This window comes from Phoca vitulina, unplaced genomic scaffold (genome assembly GCF_004348235.1).
Source record: "Phoca vitulina isolate PV1807 unplaced genomic scaffold, GSC_HSeal_1.0 scaffold90, whole genome shotgun sequence".
Taxonomy (NCBI): Eukaryota; Metazoa; Chordata; class Mammalia; order Carnivora; family Phocidae; genus Phoca; species Phoca vitulina.
In genome coordinates, this window is record NW_022589793.1 from 2766733 (window position 1) to 2788293 (window position 21561).

The 21561-nt window shown below is 43.8% G+C and overlaps 1 protein-coding gene across 1 annotated transcript in view; it reads left to right on the plus strand.

Annotated features, from left to right (window-relative positions):
* Positions 1-1350: 1350 nt before the first annotated feature.
* CACNG3 (calcium voltage-gated channel auxiliary subunit gamma 3) overlaps positions 1351-21561 on the plus strand; it is an 84363-nt gene continuing 64152 nt past the window's right edge. Inside the window, exon 1 of the mRNA XM_032396195.1 lies at positions 1351-2777. Within this exon, the coding sequence (XP_032252086.1) occupies positions 2567-2777 (211 nt within the window). The 5' untranslated portion in view covers positions 1351-2566. The remainder of the gene's footprint in view (positions 2778-21561) is intronic.

Genomic DNA, 21561 nt, shown 5'->3' on the forward strand with positions numbered 1-21561 from the left:
GGCCTTGGATACCTTCCCCCATTGTCTCCTATTGCTCTTTGGGGGTAAGGTGAGCTGCTGTCCTGCGCCTGAGTTTATCGGTTCCACTTTGGTTATGTGGCAGATTTTTCATATTTCTACTTCCTGCCCATAAAAGAGTGCTTGTGAACCATGATATATGCATATGTAATTAAATGAATACAGGTGCACAAACATGCACTATATCTATACACAAGCTTGTGTACCCACCCATGCACACAGCTATGCATTTGCAGCAAACCTATTCACATGGCCCACAACAGTGCATACAGGTACATATATATTTGCATACATCCTTTTCTTGTGCAACAAATTTGCAGGCATTCGAACTCATAACTAAATTGAACACAGCACAGGTTAACATTTAACACCACGACCGGATATTCAAACCTATGTATGCACAGATATGTTTATCTAACACCAAGAATCAAGTCTTCAAGTGACCTTAACACACACACACACACACACACACACACACACACACAAAGTAGCAAAGTCACCGAGAAGTTGATACATTTGAGAACTCTTCAATATATTGCTACTACTCAGTCATCTGCATAGAAGCTCCCAGACAGATAGCCAGAGATGGCACCAGGGGACTATATGTGTCTGGAATTACCTTCCATTATATTTTTGTCCAGTTAAATAACACTCAAACATGACAGTTGACAGTGGACACATCTCAGAAACAACCCAAGCAGCCTCAATTCCAAAAACCTGGCCTCTGGGTATCCCTCCCATCATGCCATAGGAAAAGAATAATAAAGGCATTCTGTGGACTGTCCTTAGTCAACTCAGTGTGTGCTCATGTATATGCCAGAATACATAGTAATAGAAAGATGGTCAAGTGCTGATCTTTTGCAACATCGACTATTTTCCAAAGGGAGAGTTTCATTAACTTTCAGGTGTGCAATGGCATTTGCACTTTGGACTGACAAGGAAAGCAGACCTAACTTCACCTGCTTCATGGTCTAACTTAGAAAAAGATGTTAACAAATGAACGTTCCAAGGACCTTTGGAAAGAATCTGACATTTTCATGGACTCTCCCACCTTGAATCCATCAACCCCCACCCCCCCACACACACACAAATGTAAGAATGTTAAAATATATGAGGTGTATTCAGAGACCAATATCTCACACCCCGTCGCCCCAAATCTGTGATATATGTACAACAGAGTCTATATACATTCAGTTCCTGATGTCTTTTAGGAATACATGATCATATGTATATGAACAGTTCCGGGTCTGATCTGAGCACGTTGTCTCCGGTGTAAACCAGAGCTCCAGAGAACGGAGGGTAGACATATTGGTTTGTTTTCTGGGGAACCAAACTGAGACAGACTATACACAGATGTGCCTGTGACAACACTTTTTACCCGCCCAAGTGAGACATAGATGCGTCGCCCAGAGTCGCCGGTCCCTTTAAGAAGACTCGGTCTTCCCCAGTGGGCTCCAGCGGCGCCCGCAGCAAAAGGCAAACTTGCCTGGCTCATTGGTGGGGGGGAAACGCCGCGCTGGGTGGGAGCTGAGAGCGCGCCAGAGTGCGCTGCGGGCTTCTTTCCCCTTCCCCTTTCCTTAACCCTTCCGGGAGCGGAGGAACAAGGTGGTGCTGCAGCGCCGACGAGCTGGGGCGCTGACTGCCGTGGGCTCCGGAAACTTTGCGCGGAGCGTGGGATTGACTAGGCAGAGCCGAGCCGGCTAGCTGGCCTGGAAAGGGACGGGGGAAGGGCGGCGGGAGGGAGGTCCGACCCTTCAGCACCCCAGGTCTCTAGCCCGGGCGCTAGAAAGGCGGTGGTACAACAGCGGCGGCAGCGGGGGGAGCTGTCCCTTCAGCACCACCGACCTAGAGCCTGGGCGTTGGGGAGCCGGAGGCGGGGCAACAGGCGGGAGCTGTCCCTTCAGCATCGCGGACCTTTGCCCTCCGATGAAACCGCCCGGCCCCCAGCCCCAGGACTCTGTCTTTTCTCCAGTTTGAGCGGGGGTGTCAGGAGCAGGCGGAGAGCTTTCCTGGGAGGCTGGGGAAGCAATGAACACTCTTCTCAGCGACTCGCCTCCCAGCAGTGCTATTTTTTGCCATCCGCCCTCACCCCCAGCACACGCGCTCGCACACACACGCACGCACGCACACACACACACATAGACCTCTCTGGATTTCTTTGCCTTGAGTCTCCCGGGGCTGTGAGGAGCCAGGCGCATCTCAAACCGAGCTGGCAGCTCCAGGCTCCGGAGCCATGCCCTGCACGGACCCTCATCTTTACCAAGCTCCTGAGGAATGAAAGGAACCCAGGGATCCTCAGAAGGCAGCAGTGATGTGGACCAACCCCCTGGAGCCTGCACCCTTCCAAGGGCCATAGGCGACCCAGGGAACCGGAGAGAGCTCCAGACAGGAAATCCCAGCTTTCCTAAAGTCTCTGTGGATGCTGACAAAAGGAGACCCGAATTTTTGGAAGAGCCTGCCCTAGGTTACCCAGCTGCAGAGTGATTTTCCCCTCTGGCATTGAACCTACCCCTCCAACCCCCAGCCATCCAGAGTACCATGAAGAATTATGAGGATGTGTGACAGAGGTATCCAGATGTTGATCACCACTGTGGGAGCCTTCGCAGCTTTTAGTTTAATGACCATTGCAGTGGGCACGGACTACTGGTTATATTCCAGAGGTGTGTGCAGGACTAAATCTACAAGTGATAATGAAACCAGCAGGAAGAATGAAGAAGTAATGACCCATTCGGGGCTGTGGAGGACCTGCTGCCTAGAAGGTATTTACAATTTCCTCCCAATGGCCCCAAATAATGCAGTTTCTGATATTCTGATATTCCAGTGGGTGTTTGGGGAGATGGAGGCAGTGATGGGGAAAGAGGAATAGTTTGAATTATTGCTGAGAATGTGCAGATGTCCAGATTGTTCCCAGCAAGACTAATGCTGTGTGGGATGAAGAGGTTGAGTCTTGTTGATTGTTTTTGGTTTAAGCTTCATGAGATGAGATTTTGTGGCACTCTAAGCAGCTTCTGCAGTTGAGCAAAGTCTCCAAATCCAAAATTCTTAAGCATTTTGTGAACTGCTTTGATCTGTGGCTTGTGATGGGGTCTTTGGCTCAGCTTAAATTGCATTTCAGTGGTGGAGGGGGAGGGACAGGGAGGAAGGAGGAGAGAGAAAGGGAGGGAGCGAGAGATGGAGAGAGAGAGAGACTGTGAGCTAGGCTGGCACACTCTGAGCTATTTCCTTATTTCTAACATAGTCTTATCAGTTTCTTCTGAGTTTGGTCTAAGTAGATATTTTCATGAACTTGCATTGCCAACCAGACTAACATATGTGAACCCCTACACACACACACACACACACACACACACACACACATTTTAACAAAACTTCCTTATTAATACATGTTTCACTGTTTGGAATCAAAACAAAACTGAAGTGTTAGCATTTGATATCCACCTGTCTTCTTTCTTAAATCATTGCCAAACTCAACAAATATATTTTCATGACATTTGCATAAGATTGATTCTCCAAAAATCATAGCTTCTAATTTTAAAAATTGAGAATTTGCTCTAAATTATAATGAGGAGGACAGACCAATTTTTAGAATGTCAAGCTCTTGGGTAGCCTGTCTTACTATTAAACTCGCTTTCACTACACCAGAAGTCACTCTCAGCAGCACTGGGCAATGCCTGAATGTCAGTGGTAGTAAATAGAAAGATAGAGAAGAAAATCAAAGCTCTTTCAAACTTATGTGCCTGAGGGAAGGCACTGGATTAGAGGGGCAGAAGGGAGTTTTCTCAGGCTTCTGAGGAATCTGTGAAGCTTGTCACAGTGATGAGCAAGGAAATCTGGGTTCCCTATATGTTCCCCTCCCCTGTTTGCCATTGGTTCTCCATGCCTGCATTCCCACTGGCTGGCATTGGTCAGGGCTTTTTGAGAACTTGCATTTATGTAAATCACTTAGGAAATCATGCTATGACATCACTTGCTAGTGTAATATTGCATCATTCCCTGGCCTTCTTCCCATGTCCTGACACTCTGAACAACTGCTCTCCTCACTAGCACTACTACAGTCAATTCTGTTTCCAACACATATTTGCAACTGGTGGGAATCCCAGGTAGGAAAAGACTACTTTAAATGCAACAAGGATCATTGTGCTTGAAGTCAGAAGACCTGGGCAATGCTGCAAACTATCTGTGTGACCTTGGCTAAGACATTTACCTCCTCCAACCTTCGCTTATCAATCTGGGAAATGATTCCTTTGGAATAGGTGATCATGAATTAGCAGTATCCAAAGCTCTTAGTTTATCCAGTGTAATGATGGAAATTTTAGAACAATTCTTTCCCAAACATTGACAAAAATCTAATATTTATGATCATTGGTAATCAGATATGGTGAAGTCATTTACCTTGGGGAAATTCCATAATTCTCTTTCCTCTATTGACAACAAAGAATTGAATTACCTTTGTAAAGCTGTGATTTGGTGGATGTTTTGATGTCTACATGGTTCTATGGATGGCACAAAAAATCTGAGCCAAACAAGGTATACATGTAGACCATGTTTCAGTTATTTCCAGTTCTTCTTCTTCTTGGAGCAAAACCTGGGAATGTACAATTAAACACCAATTTTGGCTTCCCCCATTAGGGCCTAAAATCTCTAAATCCTTGCTCAGAATTTCTCAACTGATGGTTTCTCTTTTCTCCAACATCATGTCCTACACCCACAGTTTGTACAAGGAATTGGAACCCCACCCAGGCATTCTGTGGGCTTAGTGGGAGAAGTGAGAATTTGAATCAAGATGGAACTGGATGCATCCAAGATATGCTCTTGGTCAGGTGAATTCTTTTGAGAAAATTTGTTGCAGTCTTCATGCAATTTGACTCAGCCATATTTTTTTTTACATTTTTTGAAGTATTAAATATGGTAACTTTAATGAGTCACAATGAATTTTTAGCTATGTGTACACCCATGGAACCAACACTTAGATGGGCCTGGCTGGCATCTGAGCCAAGGTTTTTCTTCGTGTACTGAATATATCAAGTGTGCAAGGAATTTCAGGAACCTCTGATTTCCTGCATGCAGTAGGCAGAATCCATCCTCTGGAAGAAAGGTATATCACCATCTCTAATTCAGTATCTCCTGTCTCCTGAGAGTCTCAACATCCTCATTTTTCTGGTCCTTTAGTGTCAAAGAATAACTGGAGGTCTTGCAGCTCAGTTTTCCCTGATATCAAATTAGAAGGGTCAGTTCATCCACACTTTTTTAAGAGCCATGAGATAATGTGGCTATTTTGTCCAAAAGAGAATGCTCAGGAGGGACATGACAGCTGTCTGCAAATATCTGAAGAGTTGTCATATGGGAAAGAGATTTGAAATGTTCTATGTGGCCTCCAGGGGGTAGAAGTAAGAGCTAGAGGAAAACAGGTTTTACCTCAATATAAATAACCATGCAATGTGGAAGGGGTGTGTTCTCCCACCCCTAAGAGGTATGGGTTCTCCACCACCAAAGATATTCAAGAATAAAGAAACTACATCAGTGTTTCCAAACTTGGCTAGTCATCAGAATCACATGGGGAGCGTTTTTTTAAAAAAAAAAAAAAAAAAAAGATTATTAGGCCTCACAACTAGATTCTCTGCTTCCATAGGTCTGTGGTGGATCTGAATTTTCTGAAACTCCTCCAAGCAATTTTGATGTTAAAGCCAACACATATTGAGTATTTACTATGGGCCTGGCAACCATTACATGTGTTAAAGAGGATCCATCACTCAAAGGAGAGAAAGGATGTTTCCAGTTTTCATTTCTATAACTCACCAGAATGTCATTTCTATTTAGTACTTACTCTGTGCTAGCACTGTTCTGACAATTTTGAAAAATTAACTTTTTCCTCTTCAGAGGAGCTCACTGATGGAGGTATTTTTATTATCCTCATTTTATAGGTGAGGAAACTGAGGCCTAGAGAGATTATATGACTTGCCTGAGGTCACATACCGAAACCCAATAGGTACTACTTCAACTAAGCCATGTTGCTCCTCGGAGCATTTGCTAGAGAACATTAATTCATGCTCCAGTGGGTAGGTTGCTATTGGTACAAACATTAGCTTGTGAGAATGCCCAGACACATGGGTTTTTCCATTCAGAAGCCTCAGGTCCCAGAACACTCAGCATGCCTGTGCCTCATCTGCAGGGGTGCAGGAGACATCAGACAAACTCGGAGACGGCAAAGGACACGTTTTGAATGAAGAAACAATCGACCTATGTAGAGACACCCACATTCAGAAAGCCTGACTCATTATCTGTATCTGGAAAGCACACAAGGCATTCACAAAGTAGGGCCCCAACTTGCTGCGTGTTTTCAATGGCAGCATGTGGATTTGAATGAAAACATGTTCGGTGTATGATTCCCCCATGAATAAGACTCCTTGGAGTCCTAGACATAAGCAAAGTGATGTATTTACAGAGTGGAAAGACCCCGCTGGACTGGTAGCAAGGAACCCTGAGCGCTCATCACATTTCTGTCACTACCAGTTACGGGAATTGTGCATGTTCTTTTCCTCCTTTGGGCCTCAGTTTATCCAATTCTGAAATGAAAGCTTCAGATAAGATTAGGGAGTGAACAAATCCCAATGTCCATGTGGACGAGGCAGGTAATGTAACAGTTGAAACAAGCGTTTCACTTAATTCTATAGGGGGAAGTCACTGCACTTGAGAAGATATATGGTAACTGAAACATGGTCTCTGTGTGGGGGGCAACAGAGAATGGTGGGGACAGAGGCAAACCGGAGAACACAGGCCCTCATCCAAGGGACAATTACTATGTGACTTGAGTTGATATTTACTCTGGGGAAATGTGTACCAAGTATTTAAAATCCATGTGTAAAATCTCTTGATTTTTTAAAATGTGGGCAACTAAGTTAACTTTTTAAAAATGCACTGCCTGCCAAGCCAAACTTGCCTTGTCGTTGAATTTGACCCATGGGCTGCCAGTTTAAAGGCCCCTTTAATCCAAATTTCTGTTATTTCCATATTTCATTCCTGAGTTATTCTCCATTAGTCAGTGATCACTTTTTCAATTCATTAAAAAAAAAAAAATGCTGACTAAGAAAATAAAGCCCACTTAGCTTTTAGGACAAGGAACTTGAAATTATGGAAAAGAGTTTCAATAGCAGAAATAGCTACAGATGGGCCTGGATGACATCAAACATCTGGCTGAAAAACTGAAAAAAAAATTAGCCAGTCATTAGAAGTTCCCCCATATCTCCAAATCTCCAGATGGTTGACTTTTTCAGCCAGATGGGGTTGCAGCTTTATTTATGTGTTCAGAAGCCTTCGGGGAAGCTGCAAAGATATGATTAAGGACAGGGATAAGAGAAGGACATAACAGTGGTTGAGTATTTCCTATGTGCCAAGCCCTGTGCTGGGTGCTCCCACATACAGTAACTCATATACTTTTCATATTTCCTATCTCCCTCCAGTAGAAGATAAGGACAGGGATCCTTGTCTGTTTGGAGGACTGCTCTATCTCTACAGCTTAGGAACTGTACTGAGTAGTCACTTCTGCTCCTTTACTCCAGCATTTGATGCTGCATCTTTCCTTAGATGTGGGTGCAGAATGCTCTCTCTTCCCTACTCTTGACCTTCTCCCTGGTCCTTTCCCTGCATGCTTCCTCTTTGCCTCTAAAGCCCAAGAGGCAAATAAAGGAGAGAAGTGGACTGGAATCTTAAGGCAGAATGAGGGTGAGTGACTATGCCTGTGTTTGTGGGACCAGTCAGGATTGGGGAGGTGGCAGAGGTTGAGGTGTGAGCATGATAATATTCAACCAGAACATGTCTGTATAGCCATATTGCTTGTTAAAATGTTGAAATACTTTCCTACTTCTAGGTAAACAGCATCTGGTCCAAGTCCCCCATCAACCCTCCCCCTCCCACCACCACTATAGCTATCCTAGCCTATTCTGGAACCTCCCAGACATCTACGAGATCTGTCCAGTAAAGAGTTAAGACCTGGCCCAGCAGAAGCCATCATGATCATGATCCCGTCATGATGCTATGGAAGCATCCATTCTGACTGGCTGGTCTCACGTCCTACCTGTGATTAAATATTCTGAATCTTATTCCCAGTTCTATCATTGGTGGAAAAGACCTACTCCTCTTCTTTCTACCTCAAACCCAGCCCCCTATCTTCTGACTCTAAGATCCTACCCATTTTAAGAAGTAGATGATTTGAAAATAATTCTGTTTACTTCATCACTTGAAATTTTATATTCTGGATTAGAAAAAAAGGCAAGTGATCCACCTTCCAAGGTTGGGTAACCAGTGTGGGTTATTAACATGGTGACTAGTGTGGGTTACTAGTGTGTGTCAAAAAAAGTAAAACAAGAAAAAAACCCACAAAAAAAGATGACTGTGTCCTTTGAATGTTCTCTTAGAGCAGTCTCTAACAATCTTACTGAAGGGATCATCGGATTCTTTAGAGGAATGTAATTTTTGACTTAGTTTCATTATAGATAAAGGGCTGTGGTATAGTTAGATGTTTACTTGTAGAAAACTTGGAAAGATGCACATAAATTTGCTCATTAGAGGTGCAAATGATTTATGTTCATTAGAAGAGATAAGCTCAAATGTTGTAGATTTATTGCCCACCTCTAGGACATGAATCAGTTTTACATCTAACTTGACATTCTTACTTCGGAATTTTTTCCCTGAAAAATATATATAACATCCTCCTTTGAACTAGCTTTGTCATTCTGCTAGTTCTCTCATTGATGAGTTGAACTAAATTTGACATGAGCTCATTGTATATTTTAGGAAAATTATGTTTCTAACTATTTAAAAATTATACTCTGACATGTGGAAGCACCCCCCGTGAAACCAATGTTTCTCAGGTTAAAGAGAAGCCCACAAAACTCCAATGTTGTTTTGCTTTTTCCTCCATCCACACGACCCTGCCAGAGCCCACTTTTTCATTATAGGAGCAAACGGGCCTTTAATCACTTATGAACTGTTCTCTGACCACAGAGAATATGGGATAACAGCAGGGGTCTTGAGGTCAGGTAGACCTGAGTTCTTACCTGATCCTGCCATTTATTGGCTGCAATGCCTGGGAAATTGTTTCCCCTCTGAGCATGAGCTTCCTTACCTGTAAAATGAAGACACACAGTAGCAAGCCCTGTTCAACTATTTCTATTTTTGTGGTTCCTTTATTCCTTCATCCCTCTAAATAATACATTGGCCAGTAGTCCTTAATTTATCCTTTTTAGACAATACCCATTTGCAAAGACAAATGATAAGCTAGCTTCCTTATGCCACCTCCCTTTCTCCCAAAACTTGTTCTTCAGTGAGTTACCTGTGGCTCCAAGAAAAATCATGCAGAAAGATTGAGGGTGCCTGCAAAAAAGAGAGACTGGCATCACATTCCTGGGTTGGACACTGCTCACGTGCCTACTTTAGTAAGGAGGCTGAGAGAAGGAATGGCTATGGGGCCACCTTTGTGGAATGAGGAGGTTTTGCAGGTTGTGTGGATCTGCTAGTGAAGAGCTGAGCTTGAGCGATTTTATCAGTATCCCACCCAAGAGAGCAGCCCAATAGGCAAGAAGACCCCAGTCAGAGCTACATAACATTCATGACAATGTTGCCCTGCACAGGGCTGCTGGGCTTAGTGGTGATGCAGGGGCTGAGAGTGGGCCCCCTGCCCCAATCCCCAAACCATGCATCTTGGCCTAGAGCTGAGTCCATCCAAAGGGAGGAGGGGCTTTAAAAACTGTTCACAGGGTACTGTATGGTTCAACTGCAGGTCCGGCAGCATGGGGCCATGAGTTGCCAGTGATGGAAGCCAAAGGGGGATGGAAGAGACTGGATCAGACTCAGATATCCCACATGGGGGAGGGAAGTTGCAGTGGGAAGACCCCCTAGGGTTCTCCAATCACCAAAGCACGTGTCTCCAAAAGTCAGTCAACATGTCGATCCCTGCCACGCAGAGAACCCTGACGATCAGTGTTAGCTGGGGAAGTAGTAACAACAGTAAAGGTTTGCAACTTCACCCAGCTAAGTGAAGTGACATTTTGGCCTTTTTTTTCTTCCTGTTCCCTGCCACAACACACTGAAGGCGCTAGAATCTAAAAGAGGGATGAGCAGAGATAGCGCATTGCAATCTGGAAGTTTTAACAGGCAAAAGTGAGTGGAAAGTTATGACCTCTGCCCAAAATATCATTTTTTTAAAGATTTTATTTATTTGTCAGAGAGAGAGAGAGAGCACAAGCAGGGGGAGTGGCAGGCAGGCAGAGAGAGAAGCAGACTCCCCACTGAGCAAGAAGCCTGATGCTCGATCCCAGGACCCCAGGATCATGACCTGAGCTGAAGGCAGACGCTTAATCGACTAAGCCACCCAGGCGCCCCCACCCAAAATATCATTGAGAAAATGAGAGATTGGATATAACACAGTTGAAAGCTAAAAATAAAACAGTTAAACATTCACACTCCACTAATTTGAGATTCTTCAGTAAACAGGGTATATGTCATCATGCTTTGTCTCTAAAATTCTGAAGTTGAAAACCCAATGGTGTATATGTATATCTACTGTGATACATAACTGTATCTCAAGGGGTGGCAAACTATAGCCCATGGGCCAAATTCAGTCCATTGACTATTTTTGTACAACCCACAGGCTGAGAATATTTTGTACATTTTAAGTAGTTCAAAAAATTAGATAATATCCAATAATATTTCATGACACATAAAAATGACGAGAAATTCACATTTCAGCATCTATACTTCTGCACATTGCCAATAAAAATTTTATGGAAATTTGTTTTCTCTCTTGTTATATATGTATAACATATAGTATCCTCAGTTTTGCTGCTTGGCCTGCAAAGCCTAAAATATTTACTGTCTGGCCCTTTACAGAAGAAGTAAAGTTTGCCAACTCCTGTTATATCTCACTGGAGAGGCATGGAGGAATCTACAATAACATTTTATTTCTAGAAGTACCCTTTGTTTTCCCGAGAATATTGGTTGTTGTGGCAGTGGTGGTGGGGTTTTTTTTTTTTTGTACTATTCACCTTTATCACTGACTCTTTGTCTGACCCAGTATTCTGAGTCTTCTTCTCTTTCCTGGAGAACTTGCACTTAGCTCTTTGCGCAGGTAGTACTTCACTTCTTCCTGAGACATAGAGAGGTTGAAAGAAAGTCAGTGAGATCCTTCCCTCATAAAGGGCTCCAGGAAAATGCAGCCCCTGCCCAGGTACACAGGGAACGATGCCTGTGGGGGCTAGCAAGAGGGGAAAACTTTGGGAGCCGGTGTTCTGATGGCAATGAAAAGAACAGGACACTAGAGACAGGGTGAAGGTAGACTCGATCAGACATGGTCACTGAGTAAGTGAGGGTGAAGAAATTGATGTCCACAAAAGAGAGGCTGTTGGTATTGGAAGTCAGATAGAAATCCTCCTCCATTTGCTCCGTGGATGAGGTTCAGCATGCTCATGAAACTCAAGACAAATATTCTGGAAATGGGTGCTTTTATGGAGACATATTCATCCCCCAAAAATGTTAAGAATCACTAATGTAGAGCCTAGGGCAGAGGTGAAAGCTGGGATGACCTGAGGATCACCCAAACCTAGGTGGGAATTGAAGATGCAAAAGTACACAAGAGGTGCCAGAGAAAACCCAGTGGGTATGAAGAGGGAAAGTGACAAAACCCTAAGTAGCATTGACACTTCGGGGGCTGGGAGCAGAGGAGCTGGTGAAAACTGGAAAGAAAAGCAGAGATGAAGAAGAAATTATCAGGATTCGACTCCCATTTTAAGGGTCTACGGAGGCTTGCTCCAAAATGATGGAGGAGAACAGTCAAGTCGAGACTAGCAGCTCTCCAGCCTAAGGGGTCTGCATGAGAGGACCCACGTCCAGGGCAGATCTGCCCTTCCTCCTGGAATCAGTAAGCAGGTGGGGTGTCCATAGAGATCTTGGAGGCTGCTTCCAAGGAAGCTGCAGAAGGAGAGGCTGGGCCATGAGAACCCCAGAAAGAAGTGCCAAGGAAATAATAAATAGCACACTTAATGAACACCTTCTGTGTGCCAAGCTACGATTACTAGGGCAGACCGAGCGTTTATTTCTAGACTAACCCCTGAGCATTGATTGACTGATTGATTTAACAGACACATACAATATACCAGCCACTGTTCTAAGTGAGCACTTGGCAAATGTCATTTGATCCTTGTTACGTTTTCAGGAGGTAGATACTGCTAATATCCCCACTTTACAAGTAGGAGGACGGAGACCCAGAGAGCACATGGTTAGTAAGAGGCAGAGCTGGGATTTCAACCCTACCCTGTGCTGCTTTTGGTGACTGTACTCCAGGCGCTTGGATAAGCACTTAATGTAAATAGATGCAACTCATAATAGCCTGTGTACTACTCAGTAGACCAGCTCCACCCACAGCAGACTGAGGCTCATAGAAGTGAAGTAGTTTGCGCTAGATCGCCTGCTAGTGTGCTCCCCAGGAGCTGCACCCTCAACACCACACTGCACTGCCTTCATAGAAGGACTCGGGCCTGGTGGGCAGGTCTTCTCCAACCTGCTCACTCCTTTTTTTTTTTTTTTAAGATTTTATTTTTTTATCAGAGAGAGAGTGAGTGAGAGAGAGAGAGCATGAGCTGGGGAGGAGCAGAGGGAGAGGGAGAAGCAGACTCCCCGCTGGGCAGGGAACCCCGATGTGGGGCTCCATCCCAGGACTCCAGGATCATGACCTGAGCAGAAGGCAGATGCTTCACCGACTGAGCCACCCAGGCGCCCCTCCAACCTGCTCACTCCTATGTCAAGGAGGGTTTGATGCCAGTCCCTAGCTCTTAGCCATTCAACAACCGGAATTTTGTGTAAAATAATTATCCAACCTTTCCCAATTTTTATTACAAATCCAGGAAGGTCAGGGAAAAGAAATGGTAGAGCTAACAAGATTTAGATATGGTAGCACTGGGCTGCTGAGAAACACCACCTCTGGAGATCAAATGTAAATTTTCTTTAAATGGCAACACCAATCATTTGGGAGTGAGAAGAGCCGAGTTTCTTAAGGAGTTTCTGATTAGACTCAAGTGGGCAAAACATTGGAGATTCTTGCATCTTCTACATTGGATTTGGGTGTCTGCAAACTTGGGGATGCTATTAGGTTCACGGCTGTCCCACTTTCCGAGGAGTAAACTTGGACACGTCATTTGTTTGATTTCTTTGAGCTTTTGACTCTGTGTCATGCAGGAATCAAGTTCTGGTTTAGGGATCTGCAGCCTGATTCTCATACAGCACTTAAAGAGCCAAAATCATCTTTGAAGAGCACAAATACCCACTAGACATGCAATAGACCAATGTACCACCAGGCCGGGTTCTTGGTGACCTTGGGGTTGGAGAGGCCAGAAGTGGGCAACAGGGATGAGGTTGGGGCAAGCAAAGCCTGACACCGTACATCTACCTTTCAACCTGCATGTTGTAAGAAATATTATCAACTATCTTGTTGCCACCCAAATACACTACCAACCTTATTTTGCTGAACTGGCACATAGTAGATGCTCAATAAATATGCACTGAGTTTGTTGCTTGAGGGTAGGCAATTCAGTTATCTTGAGCTTCTCCTAGTGAACCCATGCTAATTGCTACCAATTGCTATTCTGCTCTTAAGTACTTATAAACCGCTTTTAAAATAATGTATCTTATAACCTCTGTCTTAATTGTTGGTAATTCAGTAGCCTGTGTTTTGAGGAAGTCTGACTTCACAGTCAGTCTCGAAAATCTCCACATCATTTGTCCATCCCTTATTTTCCATTTTTTCCTCAAAAATTATTCAGAGTCATTCAACAGTCTGGGTACAACCTGGGGAAAGACAAAAGTAAATACATGTTGTGTGGACATATTGTGGGCAAATCCAGCAGACACTGTTTCTATTCCTTGTGCTTCAGAGTCTATATATATATTTGGTTACCTGCATGTTTAGGAAATGGAATCTCCACAACTCTGTATTCTGCAGCATATGCTATTCTGCATCATGCAAAGCTGCCTTGGAATACAATAATACCTACCTCTTAAAATGATTCCAGAAATCATGGGTAACTGTTGAAGCATCTTCCACCATCTCAACTATTACAAAATCCTACTGTCACCTGTGGAAATTCGTTTTGGCATGCAGCAGTTCATACAGATGCATTATTTACAACAAATTGTTGTGACCCTTTGCAAATTACAGGACGGCAGAACCAATTAACTGTTTATCAGCTTAAAATGCCTTAAAATATATCCTACCAAGTAAGTCCTGGCTTTTCAAAATATTACTTTTCACCAAAGACGAATCTGGCTTGTGATCAAAATGCTCTAAGTGTTTAGAGAAAAATAAAAAGATCAAATCAAGAGGCAATAATGTTAATCTGAGTCAAAGGTCTGCTGCATAGCATAGTAATTGCTCTCCTCTGCTTCTTCACTCTGTGGTGAGTGATGGCTTAGCTCCCGAGCACGGGGGAGATGGCAGGGTTGGGTTCCAAGAGATAATAAGGTCTGAACCAAGGAAAATTCTGTCTAGTCCACCCCCAAAGATGATTTTCCAGTTATACTCCCTAGGGCTGGGCTGCAGCGCCATCCCTTTGGCTTAGGTAATGGACAGTCCCAGCCCAGCACTATGGACTTTCTCCAAACCATCCAAAAGCTCAAAGATGCAATAGAGTGGGAAGGGGGATGAGATTGTAAGTAGTGTGATCAAGGTAGGCTTCCCTGAGAAGGTGACATTTAATCCTGGATACAAAGGAGATGAAGAACCAAGCCAGGTGGCTATCAGGGGGAAAGAGCATTCCAGATAGGAAAAAGCAAATGCAAAGGCCCAGGGGTGGGACGTGGCTGGGGTGATCAAAGAGCAAGGGAGTCGCTGCAGCTGAAGAGGATGATGAGTTCAGAGGAGGGGGTGTATCAGTTGAGGGGACTTGACCCCAGACTGTGGCCCAAGACTGACATGTTCTTGAGTTTGCCATGCCCGGGTCTTCTCAATAGAGTTATTTGCTGCTTGATGGAAGTAATGCTTTGTCCTGTGACCTCCCTTGCTTCTTGCAGGCAAGAACTTCAGCTCTAGTCTTTAAAGTTTTTGCCTCACCTTGCCCTGGCGCTTCTCGAAGACTGGGCACAATGGAACAGCATCCCTTCACCATCATCTTCCTTCTCCCCCTGAAAGCAAGCCATGGTCCCTTACTGTTTTCAGTATTGTATTTCTTTACTGTGGGGAAATGGGGGGATGACAGTGACATGGAAGTTTCTCATGTGTATCGAATCTCATGAAGTTCTTAGACTCATCCTTCCCGATGGGCAGCCCCTCCTAACTCAGATTCTCACCCTCCTCCAGCTCAGGCGGTCATCTTCTCCCATCCTGGTCTCCCTTCTCAGCCTGGAGAGCCAATGGGGGGGGGAGGTGTGAAGTGAGTGATTTGCATCTGGAGGAACTCCAGCCTGGCTCCCTGGCTCTCTGTGTCCTTACTGAGCACCTACTGGGTGCTAGACATTATGCTAGGTGCTGAGGATTCAGCAGAGAAGAAAATAGACAAGTTCCCGTCTTTGGGAAGTTCAGAAATGTAAAGGGAAAACACTGAGAAACTGCCTCCAGGTAAACAGAGCAGGATACTCCTGGAAGATGCAGTAGGAGCCCTGGGTTAGTCAGGGGGAGAGGAGGCTTGACACAGAATGTTCTCTTAGGGGCTTGCATGTCTCCAAGGGGTCTGGCCTACAACAGATGCCCAAAACACATTTGCCAAATGCACCGCAAGGCTGCATAGGTTACCCAGAGGAGAACGGACTTCTCCAAAGTGCTGGAGGCTGGAATGGAAATGAATTCAGAGCTCCTGGTTTCCTATCCTTAAGCAGATGGGAAAGAAAGCAGGACAACAGCCTACTTCTAGAAATCCATGGAGACAAAATGAGTGACTACACATTTCTCTTGGTTTACATTTTTAAACTCTCTTAAAAAAAAAAAAAGCCTGGGTATTTGATTTTTGTCATGCTTTTTGAGTGGCATATTTTTCTTATTGTATTTTCTTAAAATACTTTTAACACCAAAGTAACACAAAAACACATTCTCAATATAAACTTTTAAGACAAAACAGACAAGGCAAGAGTTCCTCTGTACTCTATCTGTATCACTCATCCCTTTTCCCCCAGATGACTGCTACTTCCATGAATCTCTAATAAATATCATTTCCCTATCTTTCTGCTCTACCATGTCAAAGAGATTAGAAAGGGTATATTTTTCTCTTCCAGTTCAAATTCTTCACAATTTACTCAAAAGCTTTTAAAAATTATCTTATAATTTACTAAGGCATTTAATCATGCACATTATTTTTAAAATTAAATCATGTAGAAGGGCTCTTAATGACAAGCATCCACCTCAGGGGCTCTTCCTCCCCTTCACCCCAAGTTCTACTGCTCAGAGCAAGGGTTTTTTTCCCCCCTCTTTAACCATTTCTGATTCGGCTCTTGCGGTGGTTACATCTATATCTCTAAATAACGTGTTTATCCTCTGTTTCTTGATTTGTAAGCTATTGACTTCCTGCCATAATAGGTGAGGATTTAGTTAAATCATTCTACCCTCTATATTGATTCCCTTTCTAGTTTCTAAAAATAGCATAAATCTTTATTTCTTTTCACATCCACCTTGGGTAGAATGTCTCAGCTTCCCACTTTCTAGAATGGTGGTGTCCACATTCCCCCTTTCCACTTACCCGTGTCCGTTAGTTGTACTTTTGCTTTCTCTTTACCAAGAATTCATTCCGTTTGCATTTGACTCTGTAACCACGCTAATGTCTCCCATGCTGGGGCTATGAGTCGATTCTGAAGTTTGAAAGCCAATGAAATTATTATGATTAGGGGGACAATGTTCAGTGCAAAGCAAAGTTGATTCCTAGGACTTCATTTTTCTCTTTGCGTTTTCAATGTCACCATCTTGTAGCCATTCAAAAAAACAAACAAAAAGGTCCAAATGGAGTCTTTTTTTCTAACGCTTATCCAGTTGTTCAAAGTCATGCCATATATTTGTTTGTGTCACACTTGGGCTTTTTGGTACAGTTTTCATTTTTCCTGGAGTTTCCTGGAGTGACTCAAAGGTTTGTTTTTTTTTTAAACAGGTCATTTCTGAGCAAAATTGGGCTTTTTTAAATATAAGTCTTGGGGTGGGGGAAAGAACCTTCTGGAAAAATCATACTTCCCCCCCCCTCCTTTTTTTCTGCTTTCTCGGTACAGTGTAGTAGTTAAGAGCTCACCTCTATGGTCAGATTGCTTGGGCTCAGATCCCAGGTCAACAATGTATCACGGTGCACAACGGTGTACCAATGCTACTTAACCTCCCTGTGTCTTCTGTTTTCATCTGTAAAATGGGGGTGTTATTGTCCCTCCTCATAAGGTTGCTTGGGTATTTGATGAGTTCATATTTGTACAGCACATAGAACCAGTGTCTGGCACGTACAAGTACTAACTTGGTGTTGGTTATTACCATCTTCCTGTGATAAACAGACTGGACAGAATCTGCCCATCTGCATCGTTCTGCCCACAGCAAGGAACCCTCCAGAACATGGTTACCACCATTCTGCTTCATCCCCCAAATCTTCACATTGCTTTTGGGGGCAAAGCCAGTGATACAGCTGATGGAGACCCTATCAGGGAATCAGATTCATGGTCTCTAGTGACACATCTTAAGCCTCTTTTCATACTGGTTGCTGAGGTGGTGGAAACCTTAGGGAATCTGTATTCTAGAATATCCCCCAGAGGAGCCACATTGAGGAAAGATTAGCCCTTAATAAATAACAATGGCAAGTGCATACCGAGTGCTTTACATGCATTTTCTCACTCAGTTCTCTCAAGAGCCCTATGGGGTATTACATCCATTTTACTGATGAGCAAATATAATTCAGCATAGTAACATCCCAGTTCTCCCATCTAGTGAGTGGTAGTGGTAGGACTCAACCCTGAGTCTTTCAAGTCTGAGAACCGAGGTCCTTAATGCTGATGGGATAGCGCAGGGTCCTCAGAGTGCGTTCTGTTAACCCTGGGGGATAAGGGAGGCCCCCAAAGGCCATTTCATGGGGGGTCTGCAAGATCAGAACTACTTCAGAGTAGTAATAAGATGTGATTTGCCTTTTTTTTTTTTTAAGATTTTTTTTTTAATTTTATTTATTTGACATAGACAGAGAGAGAGAGGGAACACAAGCAGGGGGAGTAGGAGAGGGAGAAGCAGGCTTCCCGCTGAGCAGGGAGCCCGATGCGGGGCTTGATCCCAGGACCCTGGGATCATGACCTGAGCTGAAGGCAGACGCTTAACGACTGAGCCACCCAGGCGCCCCGTGATTTGCCTTTTTCATGGTGTTGACATTTGCACGGATGATGCCAAAGCAGCAGTGGGTGACGCTGTTGGAGTCTGAGCTCCCACAAAAGGAGTGGCGCCAACCTATCCTAGTTGTCACTGAATTCATCACCACCACTCCCTCCCAGTGAAAGGAAATGCTAGTTTCCCTTTGAAAGGTCCTCAATGAAACAGTAAAGGAGGATTCATCTTATTAAATTCTATGACATCTCGAACCTCCCATATAACAAAATGGGAAGTACCCAGAAAGTGCTTCGGTGACGAGCCAAAGCACACCGTTGGTCTCCAGCAAAGCCACGTGTGCAACTGAGTTGTGTGCTGAACTAGCTGCAGTTTTTTCCATGGAACACCAAATTTACTTGAAAGAATGACTGACAGGCAAATTATGGTTATTCAGGCTTGGATATTTGGCAGACATTTTCTCGAAAATGAGCTAAGTGAGCCTGTCACTTCAAGGAAAGCCACTGATGGCAACTATTGCCAATGATAACATTCAAGATTTCAAATGAAAATTACAATTTTGCTGGTATCTGCCCTCTTGGGTGAATGTGATTTTTTTTTTTTATATTGTGTCATGACATGTGCCAAATTTGGGAGACCTGTATAACTCAGGGAACCAATATTTCCCAAATGACCAATGCATGATGTTAAAAAATTATCCCTGAGTAAAAGATTCGGTCAAAATATGGTGTGAGAACAAGGATTTTCATGCCCAAGAGCATGAAAAGTTAATTAATATGGATTCAGATTCCACATTGCAACCAGCCTTTAAGAAACGGCTGTTGTTGAGTTTTGGTGTAGTATCAAAGAAGAATATCCACAATTATCTTCAAAGGCTATTCAGATACTCCTTCTTTGCCAACCACATATTTGTGCAAGGCTGGGTTTTCTTCCTATGCTTCAACCAAAACATTTGGCAGCAGACCAAGTACAGAAGCAGATATGAGAATCTGTCTATTAAGCCAGACATTAACGAGATTTGCAAAAATGTAAAAACAAATACCACTCTTCTACTTTTACTTTTTTTTTTTTGGTTTTAGAAAATATCGTTATTTTTCATATAAATATGTTATTTCTGTTAATATGCAGTTGGGTTTAACATTGCTTGCAAATGAATTTTTAAATAAATATATTTACATGTTCTGAGTTAGGAAATATGGGCAAATATAACCCATGTTAACTACGGCTCAATAATTTGCACAAATATAAGGAGTCCCGAGACGAAAACCTTTGAGAATCGCTGCTACAGCTGTATTTTAATTCTGTTGACAAACTTCAAGTGGTTGAGGAGAGAAACCGAAGGAGCCATTTTCATACTTTTGTCGGAAGATTTCCTTCTAGTTCTGCCTTATCTTCCCCGCTGGGAGATGAAACAGGCCCTTGGCGTGTTCCAGTCTCTCTGCTCTGAGTTCCCTTTAGCTGCAACTAAGCTCCGCCATTGTTCTGCCATCACTGGGATGTAAGAGGCAATGTGAGGTTCCAGCAAGCACTGAAAGCTATGTCTTTGATTAAAATGCAACCCTGCTGGTATAAAGTCTGAGAGGGCCTGGAGGATTCATCACGCCTTGTGTCTTTGTTCACGAACACCAACAAAGCTCAACCATGACTCCACAAAGAGCTGGAGGCTTGGGATCTGTGGAGAGATTCCTGACATGTGGGACAAAGCAAAGTGCAGGAACACTGAGCCAATTCCTCAGCATTTTAATGGATGGGGGCTTACATTTATAAACTGTCCACCCTCTCCCTATAATTAAAGAACCCTGTGCTTGAAGATGGAGAGTTTAGGGAAGGGAGGGGGCTGCCGGGCTGCCACTGATCAGGCATTCCTTCTGGCCAGTCCCAGTGCTGGGCATGGGGAAGCAGAGAGAAATGAGAAATAGAAGGGAGGCTTGAGGATGCTGCCAGGAATGTTTGTTCTTGTTGGTCTGTTTGTTTGCCACCCCCCTCTTCTGGTAAGAGTATTCTGATCTGCTTTTTGGGCTACCATGTCACTCTTTCACTCCATCCTTCGTCCACATGGCTTGAGTGGAAATGACTCCAGCCTGGCTCTCGGGATGAGCATGTGACCCAGGCATGACCTTGAAGATTATCAGAAGGTATCAAGAGTTTATGCTAAGGCAGTGGTTCTCAACAGAAGATGATTTTGCCCCTCCAGGGACATTTGGCAATGTCTGGTGACACTTTTGGTTGTCACCAGGTGGGGGTGTGGGGGAGGCCAGGGATGATTGATAAACATTCTGCAATGCACAGGACAGCCCCTCACAACAAACAGCTATCCAGCCCCCAATGTCAACAGTGCCAATTGGGGTGGAGAGACCTGACTGGAAGATAATGGGAAGCCATGGACAGCTTTTAAGCAGAGGAGTGATGTGCTCTGAACTGACATTTTTTAAAGTATAGTCAGGTGCCATGTGGAAACAGATTTTAGAGATTTAAAAGTGAAGCAGAAGGGAGGGCTGCCTGAGTGGCTCAGTTGGTTAAGCATCCAACTCTTGATCTCAACTCAGGTCTTGATGTCACAGTCCTGAGTTTAAGCCCCATGTTGGGCTCCATGCTGGGGGTGGAGCTTACTTAAATAAATAAATAAATAAATAAATAAATAAATAAATAAATGTAGAGAGATAAGCCACGGGACTATTGCAATGACCCCAGTAATAGAAGACTCTAGAAGTTTGATCTGGAAATACATATTTTGAAATTGTCAGTGGCAAAGGTAAAGCCTTGGGTGTGAATAAGAGCCTCCACTAAGGGGGCACCTGGGTGGCTCAGTTGTTAAGCGTCTGCCTTCCGCTCAGGTCATGACCCCAGGGTCCTGGGATCGAGCCCCGCATCAGGCTCCCTGCTTAGCAGGAGGCCTGCTTCTCCCTCTCCCACTCCCCCCGCTTGTGTTCCCTCTCTCGCTGTGTCTCTCTCTGTCAAATAAATTTAAAAATTAAAAAAAAAAAAGAGCTTCCACTAAGGCTGCAAAAAATAAGAGAAGAGAATCAAAGACAAAGCCCTTTGTGCAACCATGTATATAGCAAGTTAAATAATGACAGTATCTAACATTGCTTGAGAGTTTATGTGCCAGCTACCATGCTATCCTTTACATGATCATGTTTGTCCCTTTTGACAAGGCTTACCATCCCCAGTTTATAAGAAAACTTAGGAACAGGGCGATTAAGTAACCAGCCCAAAGTCACACACCTAGTTATTATCTG